Raw genomic sequence first — 16,191 nt, 5'->3', positions numbered from 1 at the left:
AATAGGCACAACCTAGAGCTGATACAACACGACTAGAAAACTCTCCTGACAGACTTAAGATGACAAGTGCAAACAATATCAAGAGTTGTGAGAGAGAATAATAGCAATGGGGAACATAAGATAATCAACAGAAATACTCTACCCCTCAAAATAACCAGAGCACCTAACTAAAACCCTAAGAAACTCCCTTCCCATGCAGTTATAAACACTCAAATAGGAGCCTGACACATTAACCTGAAAAAAAAAAAAAAAAAAGCGTGGCCTTCAAAGCCAAGTACAACATACCCCACCTACTCACAACCAGATATACCTCTCATTCCTCTACTCCCATCCAATGTAGTGTTGATGACAAATCTTCCCAAACTAAACCTCAGCTTTAATGCCTCTTAATAAAAACCCTAAGTGGGTTTTTCAAGGTTTCAAAATATATACAGAAGGGCAAGGGGGAAAGAATGACCAAGGGAGGGAGGCAGGGACCTGCCTACTGAGGTTTACCATAAAGCCAAAGTAAATAAGACAGTAAGGTTCTTAGATAGGGTTAATATATGGATCAAGGTAACAGAAGCTGGAACTCAGAAACAAACTCTCCATCATAAGGAAACTTGTTACCTTACTGTGACTGCACGGGGTGGGGGGGGGGGGGGGGTGGGGGGGCCGAAGAATGCATTATTTAAATAGGGCAACTATTTTGCCAGACGGAAACACAGAAAATGGATGCCAACCTCACACTAGAGGGAAAAAACCAATTCCAGAATCATTAAATATAAATGCAAATAAGTGGCAAATTTATACCTGAAATATTACATTAATGCTAAAGAACTACTATGAATGACATGTACGAAATACAGATGAATAGTGGAAACATAATGTTGAATAAGAAAAGCAAGCGACACTGGGTTTTGGTTTTGACCACATACAGCCTAAATCTATTTTTTTTAAACCCAAACAAAATTAAACTAAGTATTTAAGGATACACATATATGTGATAAACTTTAAAAAGGCTAGGAAATAACAATACCCTTAGGAGTATAGATTGAAGCACAAAGGTAGAAAAAACAGAATTGACCGTTTCTAGTTAACTTTGGTGGTAGTCACAGACATTTATTATAAAATTTGTTACATTTATTCTTTTGAGTGTTACTAAGTATAATTTTTTAAAGTCTTTAATTGCACAAAAAAGCACAAACAGGCACAGAGAAAAAAATGACTAATAATCCTGAAGCATGATCATAAGATTCCATAAAAGAAACCTCACTTAGCCAGCCAAAGAGAAGAAAGAAGACTGGGGGTGGGGGGACTCTGGGTAAAAGGAACAGTGTAAGCAAAGGCAAAGAGGCACGAAAATACAACACCTGCCTAGAGATTAGAGAAACTTTTAAATAGCATGAATAAAAATAAGTAGAACTCTACTCATATTAAGAGTTATTAAAGAAAGACTAAAGAAATTAGGAAATGTTAAATTAACATTAATTAAAAAGGACACGTTCTTTTTAAAGGGTCAAGTGGGCCCTTTATAATATGAGCAGAATGGGAATTGAATAGGAATAGGTAAAATAGTGTAGAAAGCAAAGGTTCAAAGAACAATTACAATATTCCAAAAGTGATTCTATTTAGAAAGAAAAACACCATTTTCCAAAATGAATACTGAAATAGGCAAATTTCACAAGTAGAGATTTTTAAATTGCCTTTTAAGACATTATTATTGAAAATTATTATACAGAAATATGTTGTTTTAATTACACGCTCCCTTACCACTTTGGGAAGTTGCAGGGCGGCAGGGTAAAGAAAGCATATGCTCCTTTTAAATATCCTCCAGAAAAAAATCCTTCTTAATTATCAAAAGACAGGTGGGAAAGAAGTATGACATAGCAAAACTACTTAATATTTCACATATTTTCTAAACTATCACGCTGGAAGGCTTACCATCCCCACAAATAACAGTGCCAACACAGGGAGGGCATTATAGGTTTCAAGCAAAGAACCTTGTATGTAAGTAAAAGCACAATAAATGCTTGCTGAAAGAGTAACTGCAGAATGAAAACCAAAACACTTTTGCCCTGAATAGAAAAAGGACAGGAGTATGAAAGGGGCAGAAAAAGTGTAAAAGAGTCCTGAGACAAGCCACACACAGAAAGCCTTTAGCCAAGAAAGAGACAATCTTTGTCTGTTACTGCTTATTTGGACCAGACTCTGGAAATGGCCCTATGCCCAAAATTCTGTGTTACAGAGCTTTGTTCAATAAGCTTGAAACAAGGTCCCAATCAACTGCAAAGTTAACTTGATTCAGAATGACCTATATACACACACTATAAAACAGATCTATTCAGAAAAGATGAGCTGCAAAATAAGACTCTGGTGGAAAAACATAATATAAAACACTCAGGTCAGAATTATTTCGAAATATTTTATCCTGGGAAAAACTGGCTCTGTCACTAGCACTTTGGCCTACACCCAACTTAAGGACAACCCAAGGGCATTTTTCTGTCTCCTCCCCTCATGCTGAAGAACATAATACACACTATACAACACTCTACATGGCAATTATGTGTCCACCTCATAAAAAAATTTTTGTGCTTAATTTAGTGATAATGAGTTTTGATTCAAACCAGGATCTAAAGTAAATATGAACTTTTAAGAGACCATTAGATCACAGCTCGTCTTCTACATGTCAGGTCATAGATTTGTACTTATTCCCCAACTACTACTCCTTACCCAAGAATTCACATTTATTTTAATATCGCATGAGTGTCGTCCCCCCCCCCCACCCCGGGTCTCAGAAAGATAATACATTTAGAATTCTGTAGAAATGTCAGGCATTATAATCTAATGGACTTCAAGAGCACAGACTCAGGAATCACACTGCACAGATTTAAAAGTAGACTCTACCATTTACTAGCTGGGTAACCTTGAGCAAACTACTTAACTACTCTATGCCCTTAGTTTTCTTACCAGACAGACAAGGTTTAAAAACAAAGAATTCTATCAATCTCACACAGTTCATATGAGAATTAAATGAGGTAACGTATAAAAGATTTTCAATAGTGTCTGACATGTGGAAAGAACTAAATGTTAGCTATTATTATTATTATTCTCTGTTCCTCAATCCATATTCACGTGTTTAACTCTGAGTTTACTTACCAGATGATGTTAAACCTGTTAAAGCTTATAGCCAATAATAAATACAACTCTTATAAGCAATCTTAGAAATTAAAAATCATTACTTAGTTCATTTAAGATGTTCCAGCTATATTAAACACATAACAAGGAGTGCAAATCAGTATTATCAGAGGAGTCAAATCTAACACTTTAAAAGGATTTGGACTGTACTTAACAATAACCCCTTCTGAGCCTCATTTCTTTCATATTCATTGCAGCAGTATTTTTGGTCCTGTAATTCTTCTTACAAGAAAGGACAACATTTGGGGATATTTATACAGAAAGAATATTTAAAGGTACAAGTTGGTAGATTAAATTTAGAGGATTAATTACATTGATCTTTTACAAGAGCTTCCAATAAATGGTTGGATGTCAGAAAGCAAATGGAGGCATGGTACCTAACTGAAGAGAACAGAAGAAGCTAAAACCCAAAATGCCTGCAGGCAGCAAGGCAATTTACTCTAAAAGAAAAAAATAACTCTTGAGAGGCTCAGAATTTGGAAGGAACAGGTCCTTTAAACTACAAAAGTGAAAAACAGAATCAAAACCACAATGAGATACCACTTGACATCCCCTAGGACGGCTATTGAAAAAAAATAGGTAAAACAGAGCTTGTGCAGAAGTGGAGAAACTGAAACCTTGATACAATGCCAGTGCGAACGTAAAATGGTGCAGCCACTTTGGATGACAGTCAGCAGTGCCTTGAAGGGTTAAACAGAAGAGTTACCATAGGATCCAGCCACTCCACTCTTAGGTATATAACCAGTATAACTGAAAACATATGTCCACACAGAAACTTGTACACAAATGTTCACAGTATATCGTAACAGCCAAAAAGTAGAAACAGTCCAGATATCCATTAACTAATAAATGGATAAATCTGATATATCCATAAAATAGAGTATTATTAATATTACTTGGCAGTAAAAAGGAATAAGCACTGACACATGCTACAATATGGATGAGCTTTGAAAACATCACGCTAAATGAAAGAAGCCATCGCAAAGGACCACTTACTACATGATTCCATTTATATGAAATACCCAGAATAGGCAAATCTACAGGGATAAAAAGTAAATTACTGGGACTTCCCTGGTGGTCCAGTGGGTAAGACTCAGGCTGGGGTTCAATCCCTGGTCAGGGAACTAGATCTCGCATACCACAACTAAGAGTTTGCATGCCACAACTACAAAGCCTGCATGCCACAACTAAGAAGTCCTCATGCCACAACTAAGACCCAGCACAACCTAAATAAATAAATATCATTTTTTTCAAAAAGTAAATTACTAGTTTCTTAGGGCTAGGTGGAGAGACGATGCAGGGAATAGAGAGTGAGAGCTAGGATGGATAAGTGGCTTCTTTTCAGGGTCATGACAATATTCTAAAATTGCTGTGGTGATGGGTATGTAACTTGGTGAACAGAAGCCACTGAACTGTACACTTTAAGTGGGTAAATGGTACGGTATGTGAATTCTATCTCAATATAACTGCTCTTCTTTTAAAAGTGAGGAAAAGAGCTAAAAGCTGGAGAATTGAGTGCCTATATACTGAAGAGTCGAATTCCCCGTCCTTCCACTCACCATGTTCTCAAATGCCAGCTTTTCCTCAAAAACATAATTCTTATGAAAGAAGTTAGAAAAACTCTTCACTACAGAAATAGAACAGCACAAGAAAAGACTTATAATTACTGAAGATTTGGGTGGGGCCCTTGCTCAAAGCCCAATCACCCCACCAAGTGACAGTCTCTGTCACATATTTATAGTTTCTACTTAAGCATTTCAGTTCCTCATTCTTAAACAGAAGCAGACTAGGATCACCAGATTATTTGAGACAACACTGCATGGGGTGGGGTGGGCGGGGGGGAGGGGGGGGGGGGAAACGGGACCTAAAACAAAACAAAACTAAAATAAAACAAAACAAACAATAACAGAAAAAAAGAACCTGAAAAAAATATTTGCAGAGACTAGAGGAGTCCTTTTTTTTAAAAAAGGATTTATATTATATATGAAATATATATTATTTATATTATGTGAAATACATATTTATATATTATATGACGTGTAAAAGATAATTCATTAATAAATAAGAATCCAACTTGTGAAAAAGAGCAAGCAAATTCTTAAAAATTAAAAATAGTAAAAATTAACAATATAAATGTTTGATAAGCTGGAACTTGTAACTGAGGACGTCTCCTTCATCTGTGTTGTGAGAGTGAGTTAATTCACCGGTGCTCATGTATGTAAAAAGCCTGATACACAGTACTTACTATGAAAGTGTTCTAGAGAGCAAGGCTAGGTATAGAAAGGGGCAAAACAGAACTTGGCTTTTCACTATAATCCCTTAGGTAGTATCTGACTGGCCTGGACACATGCACATATTGTTAGACGGAGGGAGGGAACTGTGAAATGAAGCCCAATGACGACACCTGGGCAGGGAATAATATCTATATATCTTTAGCTCAAATGAGCCAGAAAAACAGAAAATAAAAATCCGTACTGAAAGGGAAGCACCTGACCAGACAGTCAAGAAGGGAGTAAGAATGCTTTGATTCAAGAAATTTGAGTTATTAAACTGTGTCCTTATCCTCTTTTCCAATGCAGCATAGAAATTACCCTGAGTTTGAGTTATAACTGCCAGTAAGTAGAAGACCAGTCCAAGTGAACGAACCACTTCTCAGTTGCCAGTCTTTGCTCATATTAAAAACAACTTAACAAATGTTTAGTTTTTTATCTAATCTCTGATTATTAAATTGTTTATAAAGTTTATTTTTACCAAAGAGATGCAATTCATTATGATAAAGTATTACAGAATAAACCTTGTTTTATTAAAAAAAAATAAAAGAAGAAGTAGGGAAAGAGGATGTGGTAAGAGAGATTCTTGGTCTGGCTGAGCAGCAGTATCAGAGTAACCCAGGACGGGCTGGGTCAGACTGAAAGGAAAAGACAGAGTTTGTTGATAAGAGTAAAACAGAGAACTCAACTAGAGAAATTGACTTTAATCACAGTTAAATGACAAGCTTGTTCCAAGATGAAATTCATTGAGGTGTGTGGGGTTGGTTTTTGTTTTGTTTTGTTGAGGCTAAATTAAAAGCATTTTAAATTAAAATAAAATAGGAAAAAAAAGTAATAAGACCTTACGTCTTATTAAAAGTCAGGAATACCTTGCTAACATAAGGAATACCAACTGAGGCAATATGACAGATTAGACAACCTGAAACTCTCCCACTTACAAACTGCCTAAAAATGCTTGATAGACTATGACAGTATCTCTTCACAATTCAGAGTCCAACATTAAATACAGCAAAGAAAATCCAGGGAGAAGGGAGACAGGTGGACTACAAATCAGAGCAGGAAATATGAAAGAAGCGACTCTATAGGGGCTTGCTGGCCACTAACCAACAAGCTTAGCCTTTTATGCCAAATGCAAACAAAATATAAGGTCTCGGCTTGTGCTAAAGGTGGGAAGATAGAACTGACATAGCAAAAGGACCTTTGCAGATGTGATTAAGGGTCTTGAGAAAGGAAGATTATCCAGGATTACTTATGTGGGCTCATGTACTCACAAGGGTCTTTAAAAAGGAAAGAGGGAAGTGGGACAGTTAGTGCTGAGTAGAGTGATGCCATGTGAAAAAGACTCAACAGGCCATTTCTGGCTTGAAGATGGAGGAAGAGGCCACCAGCTAAGAAATGCAAGAAGCCTCTGGAAGCTAAAATAAGGCAAGAGAACAGCTTCTCCCATAGAGAAGGAACACAATCCTGCCCACATCTCAATTCTGGCCCCAGTGAAACCCATTTCATATTTCTAAGCTTCAGAACTATAAAATACTAAAGCAGTATTGTTTTAAGACATTAACTTTGAGGTAATTGTTACAGTACCTCTAGGACACTAATACACATACACACACACACTGGAGGGGGAGGGGGGCAGTTATCCAAGAAAGTATAACATGTTCCCATGAACTACTCAGGTACAGAATTCTAAATAGTCGTGGACTGACAGTATTCCTAAAACACTTGCACAACAAAAACTGTCTAGGAATGTATCTTCAATTTATCTTATCAGTGTATTGCCCTTAGCCTGCAGAGAGAGCTCAAAGATGAGATCGTAAGATGAGCTCACAATCAAAATTTATAAAACACATAAGGAAATAATTCACCATAAGCAGGAGGCAGCATACACACACACATGCACATACATATATGTGCGCACATACACAGTAAGGCCTCCAAAGAACGTTAATCCAGAAGAGAGTGTTAATCCAGGAGAAAGGAAGGAAGGAAGGAAGGAAGGAAGAAAGGAAGGAAGGAAGGAAGGAAGGAAGGAAGGAAGGAAGGAAGAAAAAGAAAGAAAGAAGGAAGAAAGGAAGAAAGGAAGAAAGGAAGAAAGGAAGAAAGAAAGAAAGAAAGAAAGAAAGAAAAAGAAAGAAAGAAAGAAAGAAAGAGAAAGAAAGAAAAAAAGAAAAAGAAAAAAGAAAGAAAGAAAGAAAGAGAAAGAAAGAAAGAAAGAAAGAAAAAGAAAAAGAAAAAAGAAAGAAAAGGAAGGAAGGGAGGGGGGAGGGGAGAGAGAGAGAGAGAGAGAGAGAGAAAGAAAGAAAGAAAGAAAGAAAGGAAGGAAGGAAGGAAGGAAGGAAGGAAGAAAGGAAGAGAGAAAGGAAGAAAGAAAGAAAGAAAAAAGAAAGAAAAAGAAAGAAAAGGAAGGAAGGAAGGAAGGAAGGAAGGAAGGAAGGAAGGAAGGAAGGAAGGAAGGAAGGAAGAAAGAAAGAAAGAAAGAAAGAAAGAAAGAAAGAAAGAAAGAAAAGAAAGAGAAAAGAAAAAGAAAGAAGAAAGAAAGAAAGAAAGAGAAAGAAAGAAAGAAAGAAAGAAAGAAAGAAAGAAAAAGAAAGAAAGAAAGAAAGAAAGAAAAAGAAAGAAAGAGAAAGAAAGAAAAGAGGGGAGGGGAGGAGAGGAGAGGGGAGGGGAGGAGAGGAGAGGGGAGGAGAGGGGAGGAGAGGAGAGGACAGGAAAGGAAAGAAGAAAAGAAAAAAAAGAAAAAGGAAGAAAAGTAACAGAACAGATGACAAGAATAAAAAGTACACAGTAATGGTAGTTCATCTGAATCCAAATATCAATAACTACATTAAGTGTAAATGCCATAAATGCCCCAGTTAAAAGAAATATCACACTGTTTTGTTTTGTTTTGTTTTTTTGATTTTTGGCTTGTGGGATTCTCAGTTCCCCGGCAAGGGATTGAACCTGGGCCATGGCAGTGAAAGCTTGGAATCCTAACCACTAGTCCACGAGGGAACTCCCACGCTGTATTTTTTTTAAATCCAGTAATTCTCAGAAGAGACAAATCTTCAAAAAGCTGAAAGTAAAAGAACAGAAAAGATATATTCTATATATTAACATGTAGTATATTAATGATATCAAGACAAAATAAACTATAATTTTTAAAAACCCTAGAGCCTGAGAGTCCTTTATTTCATAGTAATGCTGTCTTTCATCAAAAATATTTTTACATGAATTTACTCAATGGAGGTTTTATAATTTACACTCTGCTCTTCAAAACAACAAACCAAAAACATCAGAGAAGCTACTTTCATGCCAAGCTTGGTTGAGGGACTGTTTTAGAAAAAATGAACACGTGCGACTGCGCATAAAACTGCAGGTGGCTAGAAAGGAAACCAGCTCAAAGGAAAAATAACTAAAAATAGGCTTAGAACAGTGATTCTGACTGCCTTCTTTTGGAATTTCAAATTATTTCAGAACTAAAACTGAGAGCTAAAATGCGTACAATTTGTTTTTAAGCAAGAGGGTTATTTTAGAAATAAATTCTGCCATGAATAAATATACTTCTTTATGTCTTAGAAGTGCTCACGTACCACTTGCAATTCAGAAGCCAAAGGATTTTAAAATCTGACATGATCTTAATGACAAAATATAGCAAAATAAATTATCCCTGATCAGTTGAAATAAAAATTCCTATGACAGCAAATTTTGTTGGATCTCTAACAAAATATTTTTAGAGATGTTAGCCTTGATGTACATGCCAGATTCTTTACATATTTCCTCTATCTTTAAATATTATTATGGATTTACAAGCCCCAATGCCAGACACACTTAGAAAAAAAGACTTAAAAGTAAACAAGTTTCTTTAAAAAATTAAGACAATGAAAGTGGTTTTTAACTAGGCAACTACTGCCTCCAAAAAGTCATCTTTAATTTATCACACGAATCTAATCATGAAGAAACATTAAATATATGCATATTGACATTCTACAAATTAACTGGCCTGTAATTTCCAAAGTATCAAGGTCAGATAAAGTCAAGGGTAGACTGAGAAACTTTTGCAGTTTGAAGAAGGCTGAGGAGACATGGTAATTAAATGCTTCTGAACTGGGCCTTTTTCCCATAAAGCTATTGAACACATTGGCAGATTAAGTAGAATTTGAGAATTAGATGATATCAATGTATCAGTGTTAATTACCTGATTTTGATGACTGTTTTATGGCTATGCAGTAGCAGGTACTTACGTCTAGAAAATACACACCAAAATATTCAGGAGTGACTGCCCAGCATAGCAGCAAGTTACTCTCAAACAGTCCAAAACAAAACAGTTCTTTGTCCTGTACTTGTAATTTTTCTGTGAGTTTAAAATCGTCCTTCCTCTCCCTCCAAAAAAAATATTTTAAGTCACCTTTACTACTTAGTCATAAAAATGAAAGCAAGACTTTTTTTTTTTTAAGTTCAGTGATTCAGAGGCATTTAGCAATCAATGTTCCATTAATCTGTGGAGGAACACAACCAAATAAGGTTTCTCTAAAGTAAAGATAGGATGATTATTTTTTTCATCAACTGAAATTAAAAGGGGACGGCCCTATTCAAAACCGTTACGAATTCTTATGGCCCTAAAGTCTCTGCACTGAGCTCCTCTCAAGAGATTCTGTGACCTTCCACTATCATCTCCTTCCCTTTTATTTGGTGAATAAATGAATGCATGCATGCTAGGTACCAGAACTACAGCAATGAGCCCAGTGAACCCTATGGAAGGCAGACACTGAACAGGACAAATTAACTATGTAATTCTAATAATAAATGCTACGAAAGGGAAGTACAGAATGCTATAAAAAACAATTAACAACTCGAGGATGGAAGATGCCTTAGAGGACTGGGGCAGGGAGGGTGGGGGGGACTCGAGGGGGGGGGCGTCAAGGAAGGGAGGGAATATGGGGATATGTGTATAAAAACAGTTGATTGAACCTGGTGTACCCCCCAAAAAAAAATAATTAAAAAAAAAACAAAAAAAAAACAACAGAGAATTCTAATAATATGTGCATAAGTGGGAGGCAGGACAGAAAGGGGAAGTGGGGAAAATCACCCTTTAATGAAATGTAGGGTAAGACCTCCAAGATGAGTGGGAGTCAGCCACGTGAAACACGCCTGTAACAACAGGAGCCAGGACACTGATAGGCAGAGAGTTTCTTATGCCTGGAACTTAAAAATCCTAGGTGGGTTAGTAGTAAGAATAAGGCTAAAAATAACGGCAGGTGCCAGGCCTCTTAAAGAACCTTAAATGCTGTTTAAAAGATTTTAAGATTTTTTTCTTGCAGTCACTGAATTTCAAACCTTTTGTTGTTCATCCTAATTTCAAGTGAACTCCTACATAGAATCTCAATATGTAATATAAACAGAAGCAGCACTTTCCTGTCTAAAGTGGAAACAGGGTCCTTTAGAACTTCACCAGCTGAGCCTCCTGCTTCCCTAAGCAAGGGCAAAGGCAAAAACAGGAGGAAAGAGGGGGCAGTATCAGAAATGACAGCTGGTGAGCTGTATTAGCCAGACTTCCAATCAGAAACCAATGAACTATTCCAATTAGAAAAATTCAAAGAGCACTTATAACATGAAGGAGCTAAACACAAAGGAATGTTGAGGGACAGGGGAACAGAAGGGAAGCTACAGGAACTAGTGTTAGCAGCAGGAAGAGCACCCCTAAATCCAAAAGGACAAGGGCAGGAGACATTACCAGAATGAGGAAGAGAAAGTCACACAGACAAGGCCACTGGGAAGGGCCTTATTGAGGGGAATAATGACTTGTCTTAGGACACAGCCAGTTCACCGGGAAGAAACCAGGGAAATAAATATTCTAAACTTACCTTCCTCACTGCTTCTGACCTTCCCGTGTGCACACTGGCTGCACTTTACCCAAAGTCACAGATGCCCACTGACATAACCCATACAGTAAACCCCCAGGGCAAAGATCAGCGGGGGGGTGGAGGGAGCAGGTCAGGGAGATTAGACAGAAGTTATCTCACGTAGGAGTAGGCACAGGAATACTAGGAAAGATCAAATCTAGTCTTCTGGAACCAAGGAAAAGGTTTCCATGAGGCCAAGATGATTAAGCTGAAGCCTAAACAATGAGCAGGAGTTAGCCAGGCAGAGGAAATCAGGGAGACAGACATTCCAAGCAAAGGGACTAGCCACTACAACGGTACACTGCTGTAACACTAAATGAATGAGGAGGTTTGAAGCACCGGGTGTGAAGGAAGGGAAGGAATGAAGCTAGGGAGGCGAGGGGAGACAAGATGATGCTTGCATCAATACCACGCCAACAATCCAGCCTTTGTCCTGAAGGTAAAGTTTAAGAATTGACAAGATATCATCTGATAGAGGTGGGTGTGGGTTTTTATTAACGGTAACAGGCACAGAGATTTTCTTTTTAATGGTAATGGTCAATTCTCACTCTTACTTGTTGACCAGTTCCTGCCTGGTCATTTCATAAGAACTGCAAGGCAGAGTGCGAGTACAGAGAAGAATGCAAACACTGACAATATCTAATTACAGGTTCTAATACACTTCAGCCTGTTTTAATTCTCCACACTTGAACCTTCTCAAGGAACAAGCAGGCAAAAATATTTTCAGTGACCACAGTAAGTACTATAGTTAAGATTCCGAACCAAATCACTGATAATTCAAAATTTACACTAGGGTACATTCATTTTCCTCTGAAATGGAGAACTTTCTAAAAACAACAGTGATACTTATTCACAAAGCACTACAGGTTTTCTAAAGTGCCACAGGGATAAAGATTCAAGGATCTACTCCTTGCCAGACCCTAAGGGAGACAGTAGGGACACAGTGATGAACCAAACAGATGAGGTTTCTGTCATCATTAAACTTACCTCTAAGAGAAGGAATAGTCATTAAATAAGTATACAAACAAACATTACGAATTTGTCACGTGCCACAAATAAAAGCAACAAGGAAGAGGTGAGGTAAAATATTTCTACATTTAGAACAAAGATATCATTGCTCCTTTCTGCAAAAGCAACATTCACGGAGTAGAAGGAGACAAAATCAAACCGCAATGGATTGAAGCATATATATGTTTCGAGGAAGAGGATGCCACAAGATGACAGGTTCAAGAACTTAGGCTGTGAATTGTCAAGAGAGAAAAGGTAATATCTCAAAAGGTACAAGGTAAGGAAAGCTTTTTTTAAGATAGGGTGGGAAATGCTTAATGTTGATTAGAGATGGAATTATAAGAGAGGCTGAATATAAGAGAAAGAATGGATGGTTCGCTATGATTACTAATAATGCCAATGTTTTATATCCAGGTATTGAGCTAAATGCTTTACATGCAATGCTTTATTTAATCTCTAAGGTCAGCTCTGTTGTCCCAACTGTGCATATGAGAAAACTAAACTAAAAAATGTTAGGTAATCCGAACAAATCACATGCTGGCAGAACTAGGATTCAAACCGAGATCTTTATGACTTCAAAGCAGGCCATACAGCACTATCTCATTCAAAAAATACTTTTCAAACCATCTCTTAAGCGCCAGGTAACTACGTACTGAGGATACAGAGATGAGGAGCTCCTGGGGCACAATCGGTCGGCACATGGTACTTACACGGGATGGTCTTTACCTTTAAAGAGAGAGGAAGGGGAGACACATATGTATAACACCTCAAGTCACTGATACAAGGAGGAACAAGTAAGATGGCACAGTACAAAGAGAGCGTCAGTAACTCTACCCCGAGCTAATCAGTGAAGACTTCTCAGATGGTGCTTGTGTTAAGCAGAACAGAGATGGAACAAAGTTAATTCCAAGTAAGACAAACAGATGATGGAAAAGCAAAGAGGCACAGAATTGCAATGCTGTGTTCAGAACACTTCAAGAAGTTGAGCATGGCAGGACTGTGATGAGAACTGAAAGAGATCAGACCAAAGGGCTTCTTATGCCAGGCTAAGATATCTGAGGTTTAAACCATAGGAAGTGAAGAACCATTTCCAGGCTTTGAAACAAGATTAGGCAATTGTAAAGACCCAACAAGTTATTAGGAGGTTCAAGCTGCAGCCTGGTGAATGGCTTCCAGACACCCAAAAGGTCAGAAGATCTGGAAAGAGACTCCCAAGCTAACCACTTATAACCAGACCAGAAGAAGGAGGGTTCCAAAGCCCCTTTTTGAAAAACATAGCCCTTATTCTAAGTGAGATAAGAGCAGTCCCCAGTTATTACTACTGATTAGGACAGAACTAAAACATGGTTTAGCCCAAACTCTGATCAACAGGGAGGGGTTTGGAGATTTGCTTCCTCAACACCACAGAGACTATTTGAGGCAGAATGTGGGCTTGGGTGATTCATTTCTCCAAAAAGCAGACTGAACAGAGGCAGGATAGCCTGCTGTCTGCCTTGAAAGTAAAGAACAGAGTCTCCAGTTTCCAAAGGATATCCTTTCCCTTGCTACAAGGCTTAATCACATCAGTCTGCCATCTGATGCTGGTTAGGGAAGACTGATACTCTCCTTTTCTGCTAAGCATGCTGTTCTGATTCAGGAGATGTATGCTTCTCACCAATCAGATAAGAGAAGCAGAGAAGCAGCTAAGGCATACACACCACTTCCCTTAACGTAACACAACCTCGTCATTCAGCTTCATCAATGAAGCCAAATCAAAGAGAAATGAACTATAATTTAAAACTTCAGATTTATTTTTCAAAACCAACCTCCAGGTACATTCCTCATTCCAAACAACACCTACATCCTAGTCACCCTCAACAAGCCATCGTCTCTTCATCAAATGCCATTACCTTAGACTGGGTGCATCTGCACTTCATGTCAATATGATATATGTACAGGCTCCCTTTAAATCCCAACTTAAATGTCTGTCACTCCTTCAACGTCACCCAAACGACATGCCCGCAGGACTATTTTCTTTATTCAAATGTTTATTAAATACTTTCATGTATTGTACTGAATAGTATACAGATCAACCCCTCCTAAACAGAAATTTTAACAAACACTTACTGAATGCTAAGCATATGGCGGGTTTAGTGCTAGGTTCTAGAATTTTTTAAATTGAGTAACAACACAATCGGCTGCCTTTCAAAAACTCCCAACTACAAGCAAAAACATACATAGTAAATGTAACATTTAGGGTAAATGGGTAAGGGAAAAAAAAAAAAAAAAAGACATAATTAAGACCAGAATGAAAATCAATGCAATGGTTGAAAATCAATTCCACACACACATTTCCATAAAACTGAAGAGGAGGGGATGTTGTCCAACATATTCTGTAAGACCAGCATTATACTAACACCAAAACCACAGACCAATAACCACTGGTATGTTTATTTTACCACACACACAAAAAAACTTTAAAAAAAAAAAAAAAGAGTAGGCTTATTGAAATCAAAGCTAAAGCTGCAAGTGACAATGACTAGTACCAGTAAGAAGATGAGTAAGGGATCCACACTTCCAGGCTACCTACTGATATTATGCTGCCAGTTAATTAAATGTGAATTTAAAGCTTTTTACAAGCTGTTACCTGTGAGATATGATTGATGGAAGACTCCATTCTCCGAAGCTGAGAGGCTTGGATGTCCAGCAATTGGAGTACATTGTTAGCCAATGCATTTATTTGATAAGCAACACTAGCTAGGGATTGGGTTGTGTAGGCTTTGGTCTCTTCTAAAGCTTTTCTCTTGTCTGTAGCCTGAAATAAGAACAAAAACAACCAATATTTATTTAGGTTAACATTCATTAAACATCTGTTCATAGAAAGGCAGAGTTATAATTATATTTTTTAATAGAAAAGCCCAACTGAATCAAAAAACTTATCGGATCAGTCTGATGAACCACAAAGCACTCCACCCTCAGACCCTAATAAAGGCATGTGCCTCAGGTCCTACTGCTCACTCTCTGCCTGCACCCTGCGTTGACCTCCCCAAGTATCCCCTCAAGGCATGCTGTGTACCCCCTCCAAGACTTGTGAGGAATTAATTTCTCTACTTCACTTTCCCTTGCGGTCTTTTGTTGAACCTTGAACTCACTGTTCATGACGCCCCGAGGCTCTACTTAACAAATGTTAATTTAACAAAAAAAAGTCACAACATCTACTAGTCAAATGATACGAACTACATCCATTCTACCTTACATTCCTGTTTACATTAATCACCATCAGAAATCCAAACCCCCCGTTAACCATTACAACCAAGCTTCTCACCTCCACAAGAACTACCGTAAATCTTATGACCCCAACCTTTGCCGATCCATTCTTCCCAAACTCCAGTACACAACTCAGAGTCAGAAAGTAAGAAATGTTCTGAGACAAAGTTCAAAGCAAAGTTCAGAGCAAAATTCAGAGCAAAATTCAAAGAAAAGTGATAAACTCTGGGGGTGGTGGGGGATGGAGGGGGCGGTGAGCAGGGTGTCCAGCAACTTGTATCACAATTAATATGAACCTAAAAATACAAAGGCCAAGAACAGACAGAAAAAATGGAATAGAGATCTTAGAGTTAAAAAAAGAAAAAGCATTGCAACACTCTTAACCATTTTTAAAAACATTCAACCTACTCATCACAGAAATAAAATGCAGATGCAAACTAATATAAGATACTTTCTCACCTATCCACCTGTCAAAAATCCAGAAGTAGGACTAATATAAGATACTTTCTCACCTATCCACCTGTCAAAAATCCAGAAGTAGGCAAAGTTGTGGGGAAAGACAATCTGATATACAGCTGGTGAGATCCAGCAAAACTATACATGGACTTATT

General features: G+C 37.7%; 1 protein-coding gene across 27 annotated transcripts in view; it reads right to left on the bottom strand.

The window, feature by feature from the left end:
• Positions 1-16,191, bottom strand: part of ABI1 (abl interactor 1) — a 94,074-nt gene that overhangs the window by 37,049 nt on the left and 40,834 nt on the right. For 13 of the 27 annotated variants that reach the window (XM_057732272.1, XM_057732257.1, XM_057732258.1 and 10 more), the window contains exon 2: positions 14,961-15,128. The exons of 2 other annotated variants lie outside the window; for them this stretch is intronic. In XM_057732272.1, coding sequence (XP_057588255.1) covers positions 14,961-15,128 — 168 coding nt within the window. Of the gene's footprint in view, positions 1-8,387; positions 8,500-12,987; positions 13,061-14,960; positions 15,129-16,191 lie in introns of those variants that run through there. 12 more of the 27 variants (XM_057732251.1, XM_057732255.1, XM_057732247.1 and 9 more) reach the window with 4 other exon arrangements.

Source organism: Hippopotamus amphibius, chromosome 4, assembly GCF_030028045.1.
Source record: "Hippopotamus amphibius kiboko isolate mHipAmp2 chromosome 4, mHipAmp2.hap2, whole genome shotgun sequence".
Lineage (NCBI taxonomy): Eukaryota > Metazoa > Chordata > Mammalia > Artiodactyla > Hippopotamidae > Hippopotamus > Hippopotamus amphibius.
The sequence above is the reverse complement of the archived record's forward strand: the minus strand, read 5'-3'. Positions and strand labels throughout refer to the sequence as shown.